The sequence below is a fragment of the Osmerus eperlanus genome, chromosome 3, assembly GCF_963692335.1.
Source record: "Osmerus eperlanus chromosome 3, fOsmEpe2.1, whole genome shotgun sequence".
Lineage (NCBI taxonomy): Eukaryota > Metazoa > Chordata > Actinopteri > Osmeriformes > Osmeridae > Osmerus > Osmerus eperlanus.
Window position 1 is genome coordinate 14,078,078 of NC_085020.1, and position 24,065 is coordinate 14,102,142.

The 24,065-nt window shown below is 41.9% G+C and overlaps 1 protein-coding gene and 3 long non-coding RNA genes across 5 annotated transcripts in view; 1 reads left to right on the forward strand and 3 right to left on the reverse strand.

Moving 5' to 3' along the window:
- Positions 1 to 8,351, forward strand: part of rsph1 (radial spoke head component 1) — a 46,858-nt gene extending 38,507 nt beyond the window's left edge. Inside the window, exons 6-8 of the mRNA XM_062457451.1 lie at positions 7,655 to 7,726; positions 7,939 to 8,053; positions 8,134 to 8,351. Coding sequence (XP_062313435.1) covers positions 7,655 to 7,726; positions 7,939 to 8,053; positions 8,134 to 8,216 — 270 coding nt within the window. The 3' untranslated portion in view covers positions 8,217 to 8,351. The remainder of the gene's footprint in view (positions 1 to 7,654; positions 7,727 to 7,938; positions 8,054 to 8,133) is intronic.
- Positions 7,114 to 8,798, reverse strand: LOC134017617 (uncharacterized). 2 transcript variants are annotated; one of them, XR_009929771.1, is made up of 3 exons: positions 8,722 to 8,798; positions 8,048 to 8,135; positions 7,114 to 7,366 (listed from the first exon to the last, which is right to left on the reverse strand). It is a non-coding gene; the product is annotated as an uncharacterized LOC134017617 (long non-coding RNA). The 2 variants fall into 2 exon arrangements; XR_009929772.1 differs by lacking the exon at positions 8,722 to 8,798 and adding an exon at positions 8,418 to 8,557.
- A 10,057-nt stretch (positions 8,799 to 18,855) lies between these two features.
- On the reverse strand, positions 18,856 to 20,218 carry LOC134016892 (uncharacterized). The gene is made up of 3 exons (XR_009929695.1): positions 20,164 to 20,218; positions 19,699 to 19,822; positions 18,856 to 19,643 (listed from the first exon to the last, which is right to left on the reverse strand). It is a non-coding gene; the product is annotated as an uncharacterized LOC134016892 (long non-coding RNA).
- A 3,044-nt stretch (positions 20,219 to 23,262) lies between these two features.
- On the reverse strand, positions 23,263 to 23,929 carry LOC134016893 (uncharacterized). Its single transcript, XR_009929696.1, has 3 exons — positions 23,630 to 23,929; positions 23,481 to 23,559; positions 23,263 to 23,373 (listed from the first exon to the last, which is right to left on the reverse strand). It is a non-coding gene; the product is annotated as an uncharacterized LOC134016893 (long non-coding RNA).
- Between the last annotated feature and the right edge of the window lie 136 nt (positions 23,930 to 24,065).

A 24,065-nucleotide genomic window follows, 5' to 3' on the forward strand; every position in this document is an offset into this window, starting at 1 on the left:
AGCTTGTGAGCTGGAGCTAAGGCATTGCAGAAAACTGTCAGAATGTGGTACAAGTCGAATCAAGAAGCACATGTGAACTTAACAAAAATCAATACTATTGGTATTGTAGTATTATACGTGCAGGGCCTATACGTTGTTCTTTTTACTTCGTGTTTTTTGTTTGAGTGCTTAAAATAACATAAATAAATAAAAAGCCACGCAACTGTACATTATCAAGTCCTTTCTCCTTGTTCTCATTCAGCTCAGGTAAATCAGCGATTTGCTGATGTTCCCTTTTGTGCTCGTCCCCTGTTCGTATCCGTGAGCACGTTTCCAGGCAACTTTTCTTGACGTAAGTGTAACGGATGTGTGTTCAGGGCATGAACAGGCACAACTCAATGGGTTTTGTCATTTATTCGCTCCTGCAAAAGACAATGGAACAACAAATTGCCTTTTTCTTCTCTTTCTTTTTGCACCACAGCTTCCTAAACACGCAAATAAAATATATGTATGCTAAAGTCTGTGGAGAACTAACGTTAGCCACAAGGGCGCCGTATAGGGGGGAAAAGTTAGGACGATTCTAAGGGCCCCTGACTGACAGGGGCCTCAAAAAAATAGGCAAAAAGTAATATAAAATGATATTATATTATATAAACCATCATCGAGTATATAATACATTTAAAATATAATAATACAATGAATGATCTCTTTGTTTTTACTTGTGTTCGGCAATAAAGGTTAAATATCCCTATTGACCAAAAAGTAAACATCCATATTGACCGACCATCCCCCTGTATCTGCATGAAATGGTTTGATCCTGCCTTAGCGCACTAATCGGTGACGGTGTTTAGTTGCAGTCGGTAGATGCGCTAGTCGCTAGAATGTCGGGCCGTAAACACAAATCAGGGTTTCGGAAAAGATCAGAGAAAAAAGAAAGAGAGGATAGACAAAAGAGAGGGTTTCAATCAGTAACCCAGTTTTTTACCAAGAAAGGTGGGTAGCCAATCTGTGAGTGGTATTAACCTGTTGATTTAATGTCCATATAAGCTATCTAGCTACCCAGCTAACAAGGGACGTCCTGGGGACGTCATTTTGTTATAAGGTTACCTCCCCTCTCTCTGCTTTGCCCGCCCAGAGAATCTGGCCAGCCCATAAGAAACTGAGCTACGACCGTGCAAGTGTTTTTATCCTCGAGAGACATCATGGCTTGCAAACGAACGAAGCATTACATTTGCTCAGTTTGGATGTACAAAGGAAAACAAAAATCTTTTTACAGTTCCTTCATCCGAGCCTCTGAAGACCCAGTGTCTTAATTGTATTTTCTCTGGAAATGCGCCTACACAACTTCTGTTGTAGGCGCATTTGTTTTGTATGTCTGCGCCAAACACTTCAGCCACGACTGTTTCCTCAACTTGAGCTAATACAAAACTGGCCTTGCTGAAATTAAATTCTGGATCAGTACTAACTCTCCTTCGTCCAGCTACTAACCTCGGACAAGTTAGTTAACTAACGCTATATAATTTTGTAGCTTTACTGTATATGGTTACCTAGCTTGCTACCCTTAGAATGTGGCTGTAACATTAGCTCTGCAGCTAACAGCTGAGTTACTGTCGCTAATGGAAAGGTAGATAGCATCAAGTATGTGTGTGAATACATGCTGTAACGTGAGTGTTGTACACTTCTTTGTTATTTGGATAACCGTTCTGCTGTTGGTGTTATGGCGCACGCGATATCCGCCTTTCCCCTCATTGAAATGACTGAGTGTGTACCTCTGCAAACCAGGGTTATCAGATGAGAATGGGCAAATTCGAGGCATCTTACAGCAACGGGGCTACAGCCATTGCGATACATCCATTGTAAACATTAGCGCATGGTGCCGCCCCTCCGCTCCTCATTAGCATTTAAAGCTACAGACACCAAAACAGCGCGTTCTGAGGAAAGCTCCTTGTGGGACTGCTAGTAGTGGCTGTAATTCTGCACCAAGGCTGAATTTCGGGAAAGAGACTTCTGATACAGTATTAGGGGACCACTAAGGCCTATATAAAAGCCTCCAAAAACAGCATGTCATGTCACCTTTAACAACAGATGAGTCAGCAGCACCCCAGTTTCCCATTACTATCGAACTCCAAGAAGCAATCCATTAATTAACCCTCCCGCACTACCAGCAGAGGGCGCCAACCGCAACACGTCATATGTCCGATTTGCGCCGCGGGGGTGGGGGGTGGGGCCCACTTTGAATTTTTGCCATGGGGCCCGAAATTCCTGGCGGCGCCCCTGGTTAGCCATGTGGCACAGCTCGCTAGCATAATACATTTGGCGGCTAACAAGTTACATATATTCATGGTCAGAACAAAGCAACTAGATAACAAATAATCAGAAAGTGATATGCATTAAAAATGATAACAAAACAGATCAGTTTCAGACTAAATTAGGACATTTGTGCAGCAACACTTTTTCACACAGCTTACCCTCAGCATTACAAAATGAGGTGTGAGGGATACGGAGTCCTACGGCTACGTCTTAAAAGGCACAGAAGAGACTGAGTGCAGTTCGGAACACTTGCGCGTTAAAGAAATGATTAAAAATAATAGTGAATACAATAATTCCATGAAATAAAATTCACAAATACAAATTGGAATGAAAAATTAACAAAGTGCATTTTAAACTCTGTTACATAAGCAAATAAATGGGGTGCTAGTTTACCCATTTCGGATTGGTTTCAAACTTAGCAAAAAAAAAGTATTCTATGAAAAAGCTAGTAGTATGAGCCAGGTTCGAGAATCGAACACAAATTATTGGGGGAGATAGTTTTGTAAATGTTGACTGGAGTTAATAAAATAAAAACGACCGGAAGAGCCGGGTGCCTAACCGTAAATGCAATACCACCTACATCCAACGGGGCCGTTGCTTCAAGCCGAGGGGTGGGGGTTTGCTATGTCATGACTAGGGCTGCCGCGATTGGTCGACGTCATCGATGATGTCGATGCTGAAAATGCGTCATTAATATTTTAAATCGCTGCATCTTTTTTTTTTTTTATAAAAAAAAAAATATATATTTAAAAAAAAGCTTAAATTCATTATAACAAATGTTCTTCTTCAATATCACTACGTAATTGCTGCGTGCATGATGTTAGTCGTTGTTGGCTCGAGTCATTGGTCAGCTCCAGTCAACGCTCCAGTAAAAAAAAAATCATGGCAGCTGCAGCAGAGTCCGACTTGGTTCCGAAACGTCCCCAAAGACCCAGGGCTTCAAAAGTATGGGAATACTTCGACTTATTACCAAACAATAAGGTGGCATACCACAGCAGCACTAGCGCTATGCACGAGCCCCTGAAAACATACAGTCGCTATTCTGGATGATGGACCGCCAGAAAAGGCAAAACCACCGTAAGTTTTGTCTATTCATGTTTATTAGATAACCATAAGTATGGAGAGCCTTTTTAATATATTTTGTCATTGTAGCTGATAAATACACGCATTATTAAAGCCATAAAGCCGTCTGTCTGCTACCTTAGAATTTCCATTGACATTTTTTTTAGGTAGGCTAAAATCTGGGTTTATTCTACGTTGGCTGATAAGATAGCTCTCTATAGGATAGCTCTTGCTATTTAGCTAACTTTCCGTAACCATGACGCGTTGCTAGGACCACGGAGGCTTATGAAGTGATTTAAAGACGTAGCCCTACTCCAGCTCTAGTCTGTGGTAAATGTACCTGGTTCTTAGATAATTGGCGAGTATCGCTAGAATCATTACCGAACTGGCATAAGCACTAGCCCAGAACCAGCACCTTGGAATTTTTGGTTTAAAAGGGGTGTGTGTTCGTGCATGTTGGGCTGGTTGGGATATGTTATGTACCTTATCTAAATATTTTATTTCTGCCATTATTCTAAGCACATTTCTTTGTGTGGGGAATGCCATAAATACAATAGATACCGTTTGAATAATTGTGATCAATAAAATGAAAGGTGTAAGTCAAAGGATCATAGGGAACATTACTGTCTTTATTATTACATGTTAAATAATTATGATGTATTTGTTTTTCTCCTCTCTTTCTCTTAGTAAAAGGCAAAGCCACATGAACGAATTCCTGAAAAAGGATTGCTCACCACAATTTGCAGCAGCTCTTACTGATAGTGTCCTTAACATGATCATCAAAGACATGAGACCCCTGTCAATGGTAGAAGATGAGGGTTTCCGTGCTATGGTTAAACATTCCAACCAGGCTACGTTCTCCCTAAGAGAACATGCTTCACCAACACGATGAAGAAGAAATATGAGGACAAATTCCAGAAAGTCAAACTTGCCCTCTCCTCTTCCAGTTCCATGGTCAGTTTAACTACAGATGCATGGACAAGTATTGCCGCAGAAGCATACTTGGGCATAACCTGCCATTTTATTAACAATGACTGGGAGCTCGTAAGCTATTGTTTGACTACTATGCCACTTGAAGAGAGACACACTGCAATGAATATTGCATCCTGGATTGAAAAAGCAATTGAGAAGTTTGGAATTCTTGCAAGTAGAATCAAGGCTGTGGTGCATGCAGGGGCGGTTTTAGGCACGGGCCGACCGGGCAGCCGCCTGGGGCGCCACTAAGTTAGGGGCGGCATTTTCAGCCAGAGGGGCGTTTTTTTCCGCAATTTGTGTGTTTGGCGCTCTGCTGGCCAAAACAGGTATTGCGATTGTTTTCGTGCCACTCGTTCTGTGTACTCTGTTTGGGCGGGTGGCGGGGTAGGGGGCGGCACAAGATTTCTCCGTCCCGGGGGGGGGGGGGGGGGGGTCTAAGTGAAAAACTCGCCCGGGGCGCCAAATGTGCTAGGACCGCCACTGGGTGCATGACAATGCTGCTAATGTAGTAGCAGCCCTCAAGTTGTTGGAAGAAGGGCATGGGATATCTTCAATCCGCTGTGCTGGCCATATTACAACTAGTGGTAAATCAAGGACTGAAGAATCCACAAATTAACAAAGCAATTGGAGCTGCAAGGTGCTTGGTGGAACATTTTAAAAAGAGTGAAATGGCCACCTCAAAGCTGAAAACAAAACAAAAACAAATGGGCAAACCTGAACACAAACTGATTTAAGATGTTAGTGTAAGATGGAACAGCTCTTACTACATGATCAGCCGCCTGCTACAGCAGAGGTGGCCTGTTACAGCAACTCTGTCAGACCCAGAAGTAACAAAGAGAGCAAAGCATTTCCTTGACCTTAAAGCTGAACAGTGGAGCCTACTGGAGGAGCTAGAACAAGCTCTCAAGCCATTTGAGTGTGCTACTGTTTATCTTAATGGGGGGTCATATGTGACGCTCTCCTCTCTACCTTCACTCATTAAAGGACTGATGAAGTCCACACAGAATGCAGCCTTTGACAACACCCATGTGCAGGGATTTCAGGCTGCTGCAGCAAATGAAATCTCAAAAAGGTGGGAGGTTGAGATGGCCTTCAAAGATGCTGCTACAAACACCAGTGTAATTGCAGCTGCCCTGGATCCCAGGTTTCGCAGAATGAAATTCCTGTCCCCAGATGAAAGCCTGAAACTGCAGGTGAAAGTGCAAGCCCTTGCACCAGGGCTGGACTGGGACAAAAAATCGGCCCTGGCATTTTTGGCCCAGGCGGCCCACACCCACCGTGACTGGTCAGACACATTCCCTGCAGACAGTCCTTAAAATGTTACATTTACATTTATGCATTTAAAATATGCGTGCATTCTATAATATGAGTTGCCTAGTGTTCTGTGTTCATGTGATAGTTTTGGATCCTTCAAGAAGGGTCTCAAGACTTATGTGTTGATCTTACACTTAAATAATTAATTCGAGTTATGATTTGTATATGGTATTAAAAAATATATACATACATTATTACTATTTTGCTTAATATTGTCTTAGCAACTTTTAAAACTGTTTACTGTTAATTTAAATTATTGTAAGATTAATATTTTGTGGCTTTGGACAAAAGTGTCTGCTAAATACAATACAGAAACACACACACAGCCTCCCTCCCTTCCTGAGTCCCTGTTCATTTGCCTACTGCTTACCACGTCGTCAACTACTCTTTCTTCCATCTTTTCCTCACTCGCTCCCATGGCCCTGTCATGGTCACTCTCCTCCCCGGCTTCTTCCCTGTCATCAGTCATTCAGTGAGAGAAGAGATTCTCAAGTATTTTGGGGAACAGCCTCTGCCTAAAAGTACAGATCCTCTTCAGCGGTGGAAAGCAAATGAGGCAAGGTTTCCCTCTCTGGCTGTTCTGGCAAACTCTTATTTGTGTGTACCTGCCACATCAACACCTTCCGAGCGTCTCTTCTCCGCAGCTGGAAACATAGTTTCCAAGACAAGAGCTAGCCTGAGTCCAGAACATGTGGACATTTTTACACTACAACACACGTCTAACTGACGTTTGATTGAGCTGGACACCATTGTTCATTGTTTCTTACACTTTAAACATGTTGCACTTTGTTTATTATGCAGACCTAACTTTTTAGGGTTTAATAGAAACTTGTTGCACTGCTGACTTAAATAATTAACCCTCTTTTTTATTTATTTTGATCACGTTGGATTTGGTAGTTTAAACCTACAGTTTTGCACTTTAATATGTAAGCCTTTGTTTGTTTGTCAATGACATATACAGTTTGTTGTTTTCAAAATAAAATTAACTGAAATGGTCAATTAGATTTTTTTGAAGGAAAATTAATCGTTTAGATTAATCGACTAATCGGTAAAATAGTTGACAGATTAATCGAAAGAAAAAAAGTTGTTAGTGGCAGCCCTAGTCAGGACATAAGAATTACACTTACCAGTCAACACACAAACGCGTGCGTGTGAAGCTAATGCACGTCATAGAACTAACATTTTTGTCATAATTTTGCACACAATTATAGACTATATATAAACTTTAAATATGTTGCTAGACATATATTATTTAGACTATATAACCTTTGTCTGAATGATACACTTGTGCAAGGGAACCCTTGCGACATCTGCTGATAGAAAGCTGAATTGCAGCCTTGAAAGGCATAGGAAAAAATGGCAGAATGTGCAATTAAATCTAAACATGACCAAAATAGCCTTAAATTAGCTTTCCCTGGTGTGATTTAGAAAATTGAAAAATGTTGGGTGATAAAACACACATCTCCCTAATAATGCCAGGAATCTCTGTTTGTTTATTTGTGTGTGTGTCCGTGTTAGTTTCCCACGATTATCTGGAGAGCCAGGCAGTTCATAATTTCGCAGATGGCCTTTATATAATCCAATGGATTGACGTTGTTCGGATCACCATTTCGACATTTCCAAAACCAATCCCCATCTTTCATGTGCCTCCATGGCATCATGGGAACTCATCCCAGCCCCATCACTCTGATTGGTCCTCTGGTCATCCCTCGCACCATACGCTTCACTAGCACGGAAAGAAAATTAGGGAAATTCAGTTATTTAGAAGCAAATTCACTTTTTAAACCGATATGGCCAGGTTAGTGCAGACTGCTGGCCTAACATTGAATCTCTGCTTTCAAAGGGGTGCCCTCTTTTTTGGACAGGCCTTCATTGCTAAACAAAAAAGTTCTGAACTTAACTGTCTTGTGTACTTAAAAAGTTAGTTAAACAAATATTTGTACAAATATTAGTAAATATATTGTATGTGTTATCAAATGGACATGGGGTGTGTATGTGATCTATCTTGTTTCAGCCTAATGGACCAGGAAAGTATGTATTTGACATCGGATGTGAGCAGCATGGAGAATACCTACATGTTGATCAGGTAACATTACACTTTGCACCCATTACCTAGAGTAATGTACCTTCTTTGCCTGAAAGAACCTACAGTAGCCCAGGTTACATTTTAAGTGTAGCCTCTGTACAATTTTGCTAGGTACTTTTTGTTTTATACACTGTTGTGCTGTTTTGAAGTGTATGAAATGATGAAAAAAAGGAATACTGAATTACATTCTCAACCATATACATTATCAACAGGACAAAGGAGATGGAGAGGAGGATGAGATTGTCAGCACCTTGGTTCTGAAGTGGAAACCCAAAGCTGTCACTGCCCTATCGCTATGGGCACCAGCCAAGGATTACTCACCTTCAGGTGAGTAGGGACTTCAGCCAATGTGTCAGATGCTACCAAGGTTTTATAGAGATTGGTTTACAACTGAACCCCACCTGCAGGTCTGTGGAAGATCGAGGAAGGGAGACTGGTATCAGAAGACAAAGGGGGAGCCAAGTTTCTCACTACAGACAAACTCACCTGAACCCTTGTGACATTCAGCTCTTGTTGGATGCAAATAATTACATAATTGCATATAATTGATTTATATGTTACCTATAAATAATGCTATTATACTCATTGATAGTTTTTTTATAGTGAAGTGAGTGACACAACTAAATACATTAAGTGGTGAGATTACTCGTCTTGGTGTTTTTCTTTGTCTTTGTGGTAAACGAGTATATACCTATTTGTTCTGCCCCCGCTTCTGTGTGTGTGAGGCGCAGCCTAGACTGCTACATTAGCTCGGCAGATAGCTAACAGTTTCCCCAAGATAAAGAATGAAGCATTAATGATCCTTTCCAAGCTCTTTACTGAGGAAGCACGGTAAAACTACAAAGAACAAAGAATACATCTCAATATTTCATTCGATTACAGATATATTGTCTGTTAAAGACGTATGTAGCAAATGTGTTAGCCTATGCAATCAAAGACACATTAGAACGATCAGAAGCATCAACAAAGGATTTTACTAGTGTCAAGATACTTACAGGCAAACGTTTTTCAAGCCAACTTAAATCGAGAGAGAAAATATGTGTGACCGTTTACTTCACCATGTATAATTGAACTTTAGCAAGACCGTTAGAACAACATAAACATTACATTACGTTACCACTAGGGGTCTCCCTTTTGACATTTTCTGTTCTTCCATTCTTCCTCTCAGCTTATTACAGGTCACACATTTATGTATGATGCTTGACACCAGTCTCTTGCCTCAGTCCAGCAGAGCGAACAGCACCTTCTTTCAGATGTCTTCCCTGATGGGCAACCCTTGCATGGTAATGCCTCACCAATAAGGTTCCTACATGGTGCTTTCTAGGGACATTGGGCCTCATTCTCGAACGCAGTTAAGAAGAATTTCTGAATTGGATTTAGGAAAACATTTGGCATTCATGAAAGTTTTCTCATCTGGGATTTGAGACTTTCCGAACTCGAAATAGCAGTCGTAAATCGGCCAGAGTTGTCTCAAATGCGATTCCTTAAAAAACCACAAGAGGAATCGCATTTAACCCTTGTGCTGCCTTCGGGTCACATGACCCAAAGGTTCATAACGAACCATCGTTGTGTTTACCCAATTTTACCCAATACAAAAACAAATTAAAATAATTTTCTTTTAACCTTTGCAATGTGGGGGGTCTGAGACAGCCTAGCTGTTAAAAGAAAATGCTTCACTTTGTCTTTGTATGCGGTAAATTTGTCGCAATACGACGGTGGGTCACAATGACTGATGGGTCAGAATGACCCGAAGATAACACAAGGGTTAAGAAAACTCTCTGTGTTAGAAGTGTTAATGAATTTGTGAGAAATCGTTGGTGATTGCGTTCACATCAACTCTACAGACATCCTCGGATTAAAATAATTATAATAATTTACCTTGCTTAGTGTGCACACTGTTAGATCCAGTGGAGAACAATTCCACCGCTCATCTTACTAGTATGATGTTGTATGTGACAAATAAAACCTTTAACTTGCACTTGGACTTGAACATCATATAAATACAACCAGGCCATCCAATTATCACTGATCACTCGACCTATTTAAAGGGATGAGTGTGCACCCTAGGCATACAATATGGCACAATTGCTTTTCGCTAGGACATAACGTGCGTTCCTGTTGCTTTCCTAATTCTGTCGATTCTGACTGCACACGTCACTGCTGTTGCGTGCCCTTATAAGGAGCTGTCGGTGCGTGTATGTATGCAAATTCAGGAGCACGAGGACGCGCTTTCAACTTAAGAAAACTCTTCCGGGGGAGCACAGCTCAGAAAACTTCTGCTGCGTAGGAACAGATTTTCAAGCGTTCATGAATTTGGCGGATGTCTTTTTCTTACGTTGTTTTTCCGAAGCCAGTAAGAAACATTTCAGAAGAAACTTCAGAAAATGAGAATGAGGCCCAATGATTGGGTGTTTGTCTTCCCAGGGTATGTGGGTCAAAGGAATGCGTCCTCCAACTCTCAGCAGGCCGTCCTTGTCCATAATTGGATTCAGTTAACTCAGAGGGGTTGACTTTGGAATAACTTCACCTCTGGAAAGGCATTTCATCTCCTCAGCAAATGCATCGTGTTGAGCATTTCTGATCACTGTAAGTTTTGCTTGTGTCGGCTCATCCATATTGCTGCTTGAGCCCTTTGTGCAGGACCTGGCCTTGTGTATGAGCTTGGTAATGGCTGAGTGACTTCCAGCTGGAGAAGCGTTCAAATCGGTTTGATCCCAGCTCGCTTTCGGAGGCCTTGGTTATGAAGGCTTGGACCTGTGGGCGTATGTCCGCGTCTGCTGCAGGGTCAATGAGCTCAAACTCCTCTGGCTGTGAGGTGTCTTTGGCTAAGAAGGCTGGACCTGTGAACCAGTTGGTGTCTTTCAACATGGCTGCCGGCACTGAGCGCGTGCCGTGGTCTGCAGGGTTGTGTTCTGTGTTGACAAAGTGCCATTGTTCCGGGCTTGTTGACTTTCTGATGCGAGTGACTCTGCTGGCGACATATACATAGAATCTTCTACTTGTGTTGTTGATGTAGCCCAATACAATCCGACTGTCTGTGTAGAATGTGACTTGGACTTGTGAATGTCTACGTTGAGTTCTTCTGTAATTAAGTCTGCCATTTCAACAGCCAAGACAGCAGCACAAAGCTCAACCCGTGGAACAGTGTGCGGGTGATAAGGAGCCAGCTTTGCCTTGCCCATGAGGAATCCAATGCGAGTGTGTCTTTTTTCATCTATTGCTTTGAGATAGGCCAGTGCCGAAATGACCATAGTGGAGGCCTCGGAGAAGACGCAGAGTTCTCTGTGTTTTGTGGAGCACAAAGAAACAGGCACATAGGGTCTCTCAATCTGAAGCTGCTCAAGCTCACAGAGTGAGTCCGTCCACATTCTCCACTATTCCTCTTTCAGCGCTGGCAGAGGAGCATCCCATTCAGCTTGTTCGGTAGACAGCTCCCTGACTAAGGCCTTTCCTTGAATTGTGACAGGTGCCACAAGACCTAGGGGGTCGTAAAGTCCATTGACTGTAGACAGGATTCCCCTTCTAGTAAACGGCTTCTTCTCTCTGGATACACGGAAGGTGAACGTGTCTGACTGCAAGTTCCAGGTGAGTCCCAAACTGCGCTGCAGTGACAAGGGGTCAGCAGTTAGCTCTAGATCCACCAGATTGTTTGGCCCGATCCTCAGGGGGAAAGGCTTCCATCACAGCACGGCTGTTACAGGCTATTTTGTGTAGCTTGATGCTTGACTCTGCTAACATTTCTTTTGTGTTTTTCAGTATGGCGATGGCCTTTTCGTCGGTGGGGAATGAGGAAAGCCCATCATCAACATAGAAGTTCCTCATGACGAACTGTTTAGCTTCACTGCCATGTTCCTTTTCTCCATACAGGGCTGCTCTTCTCAGGCCGTAGATGGCTACCGCAGGGGAAGGAGAGTTGCCAAAAACGTGCACTTTCATGCGGTACTCAGTGATGTGTTTGTTTGGGTTGTTGTCTTTAAACCACAAAAATCGTAGAAAATCACGATGCTCTTCCTGGACAATGAAGCAGTAGAACATCTGTTGCACATCTGCAGTTACCGCTACAGGTTCTCTGCGCATGAGAACCCCCAGTAGGGTGTTGTTGATGTCAGGCCCACTGAGAAGAACATCATTAAGGGAGGTGCCTTCGTGCGGGATAGGGTACTCTTCGCACTGGAATCAAACACTACACGTATTTGGTCCTTTTTCTGTGGGCGATAAACACCGAATATTGGTAGGTACCAGCATTCTTGTTGTGGCCTCAGCGCTGGGGAAGGTTCTGCTTGATCAACGTCAAACATTGCTTGCATGAAGTTGAAGAAGTGTTCTTTCATGCCATCTTTCTTCTCCAGCATGCGGCGGAGGGAGGCAAGGCTGTTGACAGCATGTTGTCTGTTGTTGGGCAGACACAGCCTGTTTGGCTTGAATGGCAGCGGTGCTACCCAGCAGTTTGCTTCGTCTATGTGGACTTCCTTATGCATGAGGTCAAGGAACAACTGATCTTCGATGTACAGGCCAAGCTAATCGTTGCGCTGTGCTCATGGAGAGGTGTGGGGTGGTACAGAACTGTCAATCTTCTCTCTGACCATTAAGTTGCTGGTGCATGGGTTGAGGATGGAATGGCGCCCGCTTATCAGCACATTGGTTCTGAAGACGCTGGCAGTAGTGGTTTTATGTGCTTTTCCCAGACACACATCTCCGATTATCACCCATCCAAGGTCGAGTCGTTGGGCAAACGGTGCGTTGTGTGGCCCATTACATTGTTAACCGCACTTTGTGCAGCCGGATTATGTCTCGCCCAAGGAGAAGAAGGATGGATTGGACTCGTTGGGATCTAGGGCTGGGATTTTGTCTGTCAAGTGCTTGAGGTGAGGATGATGTCTGGATACACTGTAAAAAAAAACATTGTAAAAAAACAGGAACAATCTGGCAGCTGGGATGCCAGATTAAACCCATTAAATTACAGTAAAACATTTTTTTACTTTTTTAATTAACCCTAAAATAATTTTTATTTTCCTGTACCAAATTTACAAGATATCTGTGATATTACATTAAGACTGTTATTTACCGGTAAATACTACTTTTATTAATTAAACGTCAATGTGAATACAGCATTTTCAATAAAAAACAAAAATCAATAAAGCCAGAACAAGATATCCCGATTAGTCGTGTGCACAACATACAGCATCCAGATGCTGTAATCAGTATCCAGATATTTATAACTGTAGCACCAGCTAGCTGTAAGTATTGAAGGGGAATATTGCTGTCCGCATGTTTGCCTTACAAGACAAGTTAGATTGCGATCTAACTGGACAACATTCACACTCAGGGTGAACACTTAATTTATCCAAACTACAGACCGTCACATTACACATATCAAAACAGAACGAACACAACAACAAAACTCCAAACAATGCTTATCTAATTAAGCTTAAACCTTTAACTTTGTAGCTTTTCAGCTTGCCGCGGGGCATTCTGGGTAACAGGAGCGTTGCCGCTACACAACTATCTAATCAACTTTCCTTCGTCCTACTCTGGAGCCTTTACATTTATTCATTTAGCAGACGCTTTTATCCAAAGCGACTTCCAAGAGAGAGCTTTACTAAAAGTGCATTGGTCAATGATCATAAACAACAAGATAGCCCCAAAAAGGCTTTTGTAGGCTTTTGTAGTCTTTGATATTGACTGGTGCATGCTGGGATTGCATGACGTCAACTACCCGAGCTCAGTTCACAATTCAAGGTTCCTATGTCTAAACCAAAAATTATGTTATTAAGAAGTTATTTGTCTGTAGGATGAAAGTAAATATCTGCAAAATAACTGTTAAAATAGCTAGTTTAGAAATTGTGTTTTAACAAAACATTTTGGTGAAAATGTTATTATGAAATTATGTGTTTTAACAGAACATTTTGGTGAAAATGTTATTAATGTTTGTAAAAAGAAACTGACATTTTTGTGTATTTTTAAGTAACAGCATTTGGCTGTAATTGGTATGTAAAAATATAAATTTACAGTTTGCCATTGTCTTTCTATCTGTATTTCCTGTAATTCAGAAATACAGAAAAAAACACTATTACAATAATTTACAGAAAAAGTGCGGTACCTTAATTATTTTTTTTACAGTGTACTTAAAACAGTTTCTCATGATTCTGAAAGGTGGATTATTTTAGTTTATGAATTTATGGATGATATTTTCATTCTGGGTAACATATATGGTTATAATAACAGCCAATGAAACACAATTTTATTTGAGGAATTTGAAAATGAAATATATACTTTACTGAATACCTTCATTGATGCTAAACTACTGTTAGGAGGGGATTGGAATAGTATCAGAAATCCCACAACAGACTGTCACCCTCAAAGATCTTTAAAAGGCACATATGGAGAATTTAATAACTTATGCTTGCATTTTAATTGTTGTGACATATGGAGAGTAAATAATCCAGATCAAATCCAGTTCACTTGGAATAACAAAGATTTAACAAAAAGATCTAGGACTGACTTTTGGCTTATATCAAATGAATTAATAGATAAAATAAAAGAAGTCAAATACAACCTTCAATCTTCACTGATCACAAAATGGTATCTTTAAAGGGGGGATTGATTGCAAAACCGATTTTACCTTGTCATAGTTGAAAAATGACATCTTGGTGTGTAAAATAGACATACAGTGAACCTCAAAGTCCATTGAAACCTATTTCCTATCAAAATTTCACTTCTCACTACTATTTTGAAACTGCAACTTGCAAACGCTAGCTTTTGAAACAGTGCAACTTGTGACATCACATGTTGCAGCATCAACTTTGTCACGCCCCAAAATGTACATTTACCCGCCCTCTGGTTTTCTGGTCCAGGAACATAAACATTTAGTCATTTAGGAGACGCTCTTATCCAGAGCGAGGGAACGGAGGTTGCGTAGATATTTCATTCCAAACTTTATTTTTCAAAAGGTTGGGGGTATTGAATTCTTACTAAAATGCAATTTTGGTATTGATAAAATCCCTCTTCAGCTATCTAACTTTCATAGACAGGTTCTTTTCATGTTGGCTTCTTATCTATAAACACACTTTTTCACCCCACAAACATTTGATATGGAATAATAAAGACTTTATGTATAAGAACAAGTCAATATTCTATCTCAAATGGGTCCAAAACAATATTTTATTTATCTCCCAGTTGATTCATGACAACGGTCACTTACTTACATATTCAGAATTCTTAATGAAGTTTAATATTCCAATAATTGCACAAGTTTATAGCATAGTATTTGATGCTATACCACGGGTTACATAAGAGTGCTGCAGGGTAGTAATGTGTCTAATGACCAGTCAACATTTAGAACAGATGTTTTATTAAATGGCATTGACATAAAGGATAAATAGTGCAATAATAGATATTGTAGACATTTGATATATTGCCCCACAGCTGCTCGATGCAAACATTATTGGAATAAACACCCTGGGAATATCAATTGGAATTTGATTCGGACCTATTATAATAAATATGTTGTTAATAATAAAGTAACTGAAGTATATCTCAAAATTTCCCATTGCATCTACCAAACAAATCAAATTTTAAGTAACGATGCAGAGGCGTGAACCTGTGAACCGGACGGTTGCTTCCGCAGAGTCCATTATCAGGTGATATTGTACACCTCGAAGGGCATTATCCCTTACATAATGTACACCCCTGCAGCCAATCAGAATCGAGTATTCACCCAGACCATGGTATAAAACTAATTATATTAGGCTATAATTACGTTTGTCATGCCATGAGCATAATTGAGTATTATACTGTATATTAAGCTACATTCAATGTTATCAACTTTTCAAATATGACGTGTGAATGTTTTCCTTTTTATATGCCACGTGTGCAGACGTTCACTGAACCTTGTCCATTACCTCCATGTATCTTTTATTTAGCTTAAACCGTCCTGCAGCATATTCATCTACAAGCCGAGGTAGCATACGTGAGAAATAAAAACCTCTCAATCGCTTGACTTGCTCCCTCACAAATGTCTCATTATACTGCACTGTAAGGGAAACATGCTCTTTGGGTGTCCAGATAAAAAGGGTAGCATATTTTAGACCTGTGCAAAACATTGTAAGCTGTATTTGCATGTATTATCCCCTACTGCCCGTTTTCTGCAATTGCAGCTCTTCATCTACTAGTTTGACATCACTGCATTTCTGAGTAAGTTGTACAGTGAGTGAGGGCTGGGTTGGCACTGGACACTTTACTTCCAGTAGCACACATGAGTCATTGACCCCATCAGGACTGGCAGAAAGCCATGGTTCTTGGACACTCACAACAGTGCCCCTATGAGTAATGCTCATGCCCTCTTCTTTTAGCTCTTGGTAAGCTCTACATTTATTTGCTTTTCCATAGTTAGTTGCATAGTTACCACGAAATGAGGGATATGCTCACATAGAAATTTGTCACTGCTTGTGGTTGCATGGACGGGAACCTTTTTTGCAGAACTTGCTGTAAGTCTGATTTTTCTACAATTGTGCCACAAATCAGAGGCACTTTGTTCTCTGGTTTCTAATTGCGCTGCTTGGGCATCATTAACTTCAACGAGGAGGGCTTTGTCCACACTGTCTCTGAAGTATTTGTGTGACACATGATTTACATTTACATTTAGTCATTTAGCAGACACTCTTATCCAGAGCGACTTACAGTAAGTACAGGGACATTCTCCCCGAGGCAAGTAGGGTGAAGTGCCTTGCCACAACGTCATTTGGCACAGCCGGGAATCGATCCGGCAATCTTCTGATTGATAGCCCGATTCCCTAACCACTCAGCCATCTGACCCCAGAGAGAGAGAGGTGGAGGTAGATAACAGTAATTACATTTAGTCATTTAGCAGACGCTCTTATCCAGAGCGACTTACAGTAAGTACAGGGACATTCTCCCCGAGGCAAGTAGGGTGAAGTGCCTTGCCCAAGGACACAACGTCATTTTGCACGGCCGGGAATCGAACTGGCAACCTTCAGATTATGAGCCCGATCCCCTAACCGCTCAGCCACCTGAAGATGTGGTGTATTTGGGAGTCGTTGACTGGCTACTGCCCTACAGTTAACACTGTATTGCTGTTCTGCCTTGTGGTGCCTGAAGTTAATCTGACTCAGATGTTTAGGCTCAAGGTTCTTTGATGTCCCTGCATTCCACCTGCGCTGCTCATCTGTACATGCAAGCCCTGACTTTCCTCCAATCACTGCATTTTGCACCTGCAATAATGGCATCATTATCAATACTGTCTTGGTTATTTATTCACTTACTTAAGTGGATAAATAAAGACAGTAAGCATGAACATAAGTATATTAAATTACAAGTGCAAAAGTACATTTTGTCAAGTGCTGTGCATATGTAGTTTTATATTTTTACCTTCCACAGAATAGCTGCTGCATGGCTACATGCAGGGACGGACTGGGGGAAATAAGTGGCCCGGGAGTTACTGTCAGACCGGCCCACTCAATACACGGCGCGCGGCCCACTCAGTACACGGCGTGTTGCCCACTCAATGCATCGCACGTAACAGAGTTTGGGTTGGTTCACAAAGTCCAACTGGCTATCTGTCCCTCCCCAGCATATATTTATACAGTGCAATTAAAAACAGAAAGATAAAAGAGGGTTGAGCTTGTTCTCTCGTGCATCAGGGAGTTGTTCTTGCCTACGCGTCCCACCTGCTCGGGTGCCGTCTCCACCCGGTTTCAAGGTTGTTTCTGAAAATGAAGACATAGAGACACAAAGAACAGCCTGCTTCCCACACCCTTTGTGAGACACCATGTTTAAGCCTGAGCACACTTCTAAGTTTCATAAGACATAACTTTAATAAGCACAATATATTCTTTAATCCCTCTTTTGATCTCTGAAAACACCAGAGATCAATCAACATAGCCCGGACCAACCACCACCTCCTCGTCCTGTCCCAGCAACGGCATTTGGAACCCCGTCTTTGGGTTCTCCACAGCCGAGACAATGATCCAGTTGCACAGGGACCTGATACAGGGATACAGCAACAATCATGTTGATATTGATATAGCACACTCTTAAGTAAAATAGCGGAAACCTTCTTAGTCCAGTACTATTCTAGTGTGGTCAAGCAGTATCACTCTTGACCTAGTCGTAACCCTCTTTTCCGGACTCTCACATTCGTAGCAAAAGGTTCACTGGCCCTCCTGGCCCTTCTCCACAAACTCCTGCAACGTACAACTGGATTCTGGAGCAGCACAACACATGCTCCAGTGGTACCACGTACTTCCTTTCCCCAGCACCCTTAGGGCGTGCGAGGTTCTCTCGATGACCTTGAATGGTCCTGTCCATAAATGTACAACAGGCTTCCCCGAACATCTGATGATGTATTGGGGAAGGTGGGACAGGGTCTTCAAGGGGGGCAGACCACTCCTAGGTCTGATGAGGCATAGGGGCAGATGGGGCAGGGTCTCCAAGGGGAAGGGGTAGATCATCCAGTGAGAAAGGGGGGGGGGGACATGGTCTCCAGGGGAATGGGGCCTTAGAACAGGGGTTAGGTAGTCAGACCCGCCGGTCGTCCTGAAGCAGAAAAGAGTTACAGTCCCAGCATAACCCATGATCAAGCAGTAACTGAGTCAAATGAGATGCGAACAGTCGAACACCAATGATTAAACACAGATATTGAAATCAAGAACCCATTGGAGGATTTAAAGTGGATATTTTTAAAGTTCAAATAAATCCCTCCTTTCACACCCTTATAGGGTGTGACAACAAACCCAAATTTATCCCATTACTGATTACACAATGTTGGCATACAAATCAACAATAATGATGAGACTATGCAGCGTTATGGCCAAGTGGTGAGGACACACTGGACACAGTGGGAAAACCCTAATGACTGGAATGTCCACTCCACAGAGTGGACATTCGACAGATGTCGAATGTCCACGTATGTATCCACCTATGTATATGTATCCACGGCAGACCTGGACATACTCACAGGTACCCACATGCATACAACTTTAGCCAAGCTTTTTAGAATTGTAATATAGAAAAAATAAAAGAAATTATCAAAAGAAATTTTATTCAAAATGTAACCGTCAAACCAATCTCCTGGTTTAACTCCTCCACTCTGGTTTACAGCTTCACCTGGAACAGAATTTAGCAGAAGATGTCTCTTTTCTAGTTAGCATTTTTTATAAAATTGGTTAACCATTTGATTCGCCTTTTCATCATGCTATGTGAAAGGTTTAAGTTGTGGTATTACATATGATCTCCAATAAATCAATTCAAATGGCGTTATGCATCTGGTATAGGACTGGAAAAGACTTAAATTCACATAGTAAACATACTGTATCTATAATTACCAGGCAGTATTTTCCCCTTCACATTTCTTTAGTTCAATAAAGTTCATGCATATCATGTTTGCACAAATAGGGTATGCTAAAAAAGTTATTTCTTAAAGTTTTCTTGAATAATTTTTAAATCCATATGCTATAAACACTCTTTCGTTATCTCCATCCCTCCTGTTTGAGACATGATTCATCCCATGGCTCAAATCAGCACATAAAGAAACAGATTCCTTAGTAACATAAGGTCCTCTTGTGACTATTTTACCAAATCACACCTATTTTTATCAAAGATATGATAAAAGCAATTTTCATTATGCCAAACCAGAATCCATATGCTTCTTAAATTAAATATAGACCAAATAATGTTCTTAATGTAGCTATTAACCAAACATTTTTCCCAACTATATTTTCTATAGAACTTCATAACTCGTTTTGCTGCAGTTCAAAACGAGCCAATTAGCTCAAACCATCATAACCACAATTTATCAGACTTGATGAGTCTTCCCAAATTATTTTCAGAACTGAATGTTATAATAACCCTCTTCATGCACTAATACCATTTATTAATTATTATTAAACATTATCACAGCCTAACTGTTTATCCCAAACAGTATGCCAGGCTCTGATAAAACTCTCAAATAAAACTTAAAACCAAATTACAATTAAACTACAAATAAAAATACATTTAGTTTTTTCTCTTGCTCATTTTTAACCAAATTACATCTAATACCTCTGGGATCACCTTTGTAAGATCTCAAGTAACGGGACTCTTTTAGCCCCCACCTTTCTCCATCTCTCCTCAGGATTTCTGTAACTTCTTGGTCAAAGAAAAAAAACACACCACACTCCTCTCTATTTTTATTCAACACAAAACAAGTTCAGGGACTCTAACCCTTGGAGTGGATTTTACCCTCTCCTTTTTTATAAACACAAAACACGTAGGCCTACAGGGACTCTCACCCTTTTTGAAGAGGACTCTAACTTCTCCTTGACAAAGACAAATCACGTGTTAGGACTCTCACCCTTTTGAAGAGGACTCTAACCTCTCCTTGACAAAGACAAAACACGTATAGGGACTCTCACCCATTTGAAGAGGACTCTAACCTCTACTTGACAAAGACAAAACACGTGTAGGGACTTCCACCCTTTTGGAGAGGACTCTAACCTCTCCTTGACAAAAACAAACATGTAGGGACTCTCACCCTTTTGAAGAGGACTCTAACCTCTCCTTGACAAAGACAAGCCATGTGTTAGGACTCTCACCCTTTTGAAGAGGACTCTAACCTTTCCTTGACAAGGACAAAACACGTATAGGGACTCTCACCCATTTGAAGAGGACTCTAACCTCTCCTTGACAAGGACAAAACACGTGTAGGGACTTCCACCCTTTTGGAGAGGACTCTAACCTCCCCTTGACAAAGACAAAACACAAAAACGGTTGATTTCCCACCACTGTTGGTTTGATTAGGCACGATGAAACATAGTAATCGTCTAAATTTGGTTCTCAGTTCCGAATAGCAGTACTTTGAATTAACAGGTGTCTGCTTACCTTTTTTTATGTTGAGGCGCCTCTGACAATTACGTCTGCCTCCTCGTGGCATGGGTCTTTCTCCCGATCTGTCGGTCGGGCCGGAACCCTCTGGACTCCCTCTTTTCAGCGTCGGGGTCACCATTTGAAGCATTGAAATATTGTGTGTCTATTCCAATATGTAATGATGGTATTCAATGACACAAATCTGTGTTCTAGAAAGAGTGGTCTGGAGTCGCAGAGGTCCCATAATACAGTGCCTTGCGAAAATATTCGGCCCCCTTGAATTTTTCGACCTTTTGCCACATTTCAGGCTTCAAACATAAAGATATAAAATTGAAAATTTTTATGAAAAATCAACAACAAGTGGGACACAATCATGAAGTGGAACGAAATGTATTGGATATTTCAAACTTTTTTAACAAATCAAAAACTTAAAAATTTGGCGTGCAAAAGTATTCAGTCCCTTTACTTTCAGTGCAGCAAACACTCTCCAGAAGTTCAGTGAGGATCTCTGAATGATCCAATGTTGACCTAAATGACTAATGATGATAAATAGAATCCACCTGTGTGTAATCAAGTCTCCGTATAAATGCACCTGCTCTGTGATAGTGTCAGAGGTCCGTTTAAAGCGCAGAGAGCATCATGAAGAACAAGGAACACACCAGGCAGGTCCAAGATACTGTTGGGGAGAAGTTTAAAGCCGGATTTGGATACAAAAAGATTTCCCAAGCTTTAAACATCCCAAGGAGCACTGTGCAAGCGATAATATTGAAATGGAAGGAGTATCAGACCACTGCAAATCTACCAAGACCCGGCCGTCCCTCTAAACTTTCAGCTCATACAAGGAGAAGACTGATCAGAGATGCAGCCAAGAGGCCCATGATCACTCTGGATGAACTGCAGAGATCTACAGCAGGGGTGGGAGACTCTGTCCATAGAACAACAATCAGTCGTATACTGCACAAATCTGGCCTTTATGGAAGAGTGGCAAGAAGAAAGCCATTTCTTAAAGATATCCATAAAAAGTGTTGTTTAAAGTTTGCCACAAGCCACCTGGGAGACACACCAAACATGTGGAAGAAGGTGCTCTGGTCAGATGAATCAAAAATCGAACTTTTTGACAACAATGCAAAACGTTATGTTTGGCGTAAAAGCAACACAGCTCATCACCCTGAACACACCATCCCCACTGTCAAACATGGTGGTGGCAGCATCATGGTTTGGGCCTGATTTTCTTCAGCAGGGACAGGGAAGATGGTTAAAATTGATGGGAAGATGGATGGAGCCAAATACAGGACCATTCTGGAAGAAAACCTAATGGAGTCTGCAAAGGGACTGGGACGGAGATTTGTCTTCCAACAAGACAATGATTGTTAGTGTTTGGTTTGTTATCAACGTCAGATGTCGTTATGCCACTGCATACTTCTATTTGTAAAAAAAATTACACAATTATTCATAAGTATGCAATGGCATAACGACATCTCTGACGTTGATAACAAACCAAACCGTTTAAAAATCGGTTGAAAATTGAGCAAGTTATGGTCATTTAAAAAGTACATGGGTGAGCGTGTTGACTTGAGCAAGATGGCTGCCATGTGCGGACGTTCTAGACTCCACCGTAAGACATCTAGTCTTTATATATATCTATGCAGGGCCGGATTAACCCTTGTGTTATCTTCGGGTCATTCTGACCCATCAGCCGTGTGACCCACCGTCGTATTGCGACAAATTTACCTCATACAAAAACAAAGTGAAGCATTTTCTTTTAACCGTTGGGCTGTCTCAGACCCCCCACATTGCAAAGGTTAAAAGAAAATTATTTTTATTAGTTTTTGTATTGGGTAAAACTGGGTAAACACAATGATGGTTCGTTATGAACCTTTGGGTCATGTGACCCGAAGGCAGCACAAGGGTTAAGGCAATGGGCTTTAGGGGCTGCAGCCCTGGGCCTTGCGACCAGGGGGGCCTCAGGTTGCCCGATGTCGAGTGAGTCAACGGCACCGCGCATAACATTAGAAACATTCAGCGTGAAAACAAAAATAATGTGCGAAAATGTCCGGTCAAAGAAAGCACGAGAGTGGGGCCAAAATCCGCGATAGGACTGAGCTCGAATATCTTCGGCGACTTTTTATAGTACAAAATGGCTGTCAATCAAAAGGAGATGCAGTCTTTCGACAGACCCTCCAATCATCACGCGGAAGCCCAGCGTCCAGGCCAGCCCACTCCTCCAGTCACCCCCAGAGACGCTGAGCGTCCGTGGGCGGGACATAATCGCAGCATTTATCCAATGACCGTATAGTTTCGAAGCACTGAAAAAACTGTTCAAAGCAGCCCCATTGATGTCCATTGAAGCTGGGCTTCAACAGGGAAATGCACTGTGACGCTACTGGACTGTATGAGAAGGAAATCAGTCAGTCGACCTGCTACGTAGCTGATTCTGAACGAACTCGTCTTCGAGATGAACGTGTTCTTAACGCATTTAAAATGTTAACACAATAGTAAATATTCTACCATAATTTTTTTTATATACTTTAGGGCAGTCTTAAAGAAATCGCCACTGCATACAACACTTTTCACGAGTTCAGTAATCACACAATAGATTGAATAGATAGCTTTTATTGAAGCAGGGCTGGTAGCAAAGCCAAGCCTAATGCATTGTGGTACAAGCTGGTAGCAGAGCCAAGCCTGAGGCTGGTAGCAGAGCCAAGCCTAATGCAGGGTGTCGCAGGCTGGTAGCAGAGCCGAGCCTGGTGCTGATGGAGGGCGGTAGCAGAGCCGGGCCTGGGTTCCTGGGAGGATGAGAGTGTGATTAGGGGATGCAGAGATGGTGGAGGTGATGTGGATGGTGCATGTATAGTTACCGGGGAGGTGATGTGGATGGTTCATGAATAGTTACCGGGTATGGACTCGGGGTATGGCGGAGAGTCCTTATGGGTCACGGCCGAGCAGCGGCTCGATCGGATCCCCCGGGGAGCCTGGATAGATGACAGGGCTAAAAACATGCTAGCACAAGGATCAGAGCAACGGAAGACACTTTATACAAACCTCGTAATTGATACGGGGAGTTGATGCGTATGAAGTTGATTGGAGTTGGTGCGCATTCTTCCGTGCTTTTGCGAGTTGCTTGAATGGAGTAGAGGAGGAATCTTGGTGCGCTAACTTCCTCCCGAACTTTAGTTAGTTAATATAACTCCCTTTTCTGCTCACGAGTTCCATTTTCACTTTCTCTCAGCCTACTGCATTGAACGGACCACCTACGTAAACACCTTCCCGTAATCAACGGCGGCGCCACTATTTCGACCAGCGTAGTGCGCGTAGGTGCATGCGTAGAGTTTGGGTTTGGTGGAAAAAAATGTAAGGTTCAGCCGAAACCGACTCCCGTCAAAAAGCCCAATATTCGGCCGAAACCAAATCCTGGATTCGGTGCCTAGTCAATAGAGCATATGACATACTGCGCCAACTGGACTTTGAAGAGCTCATT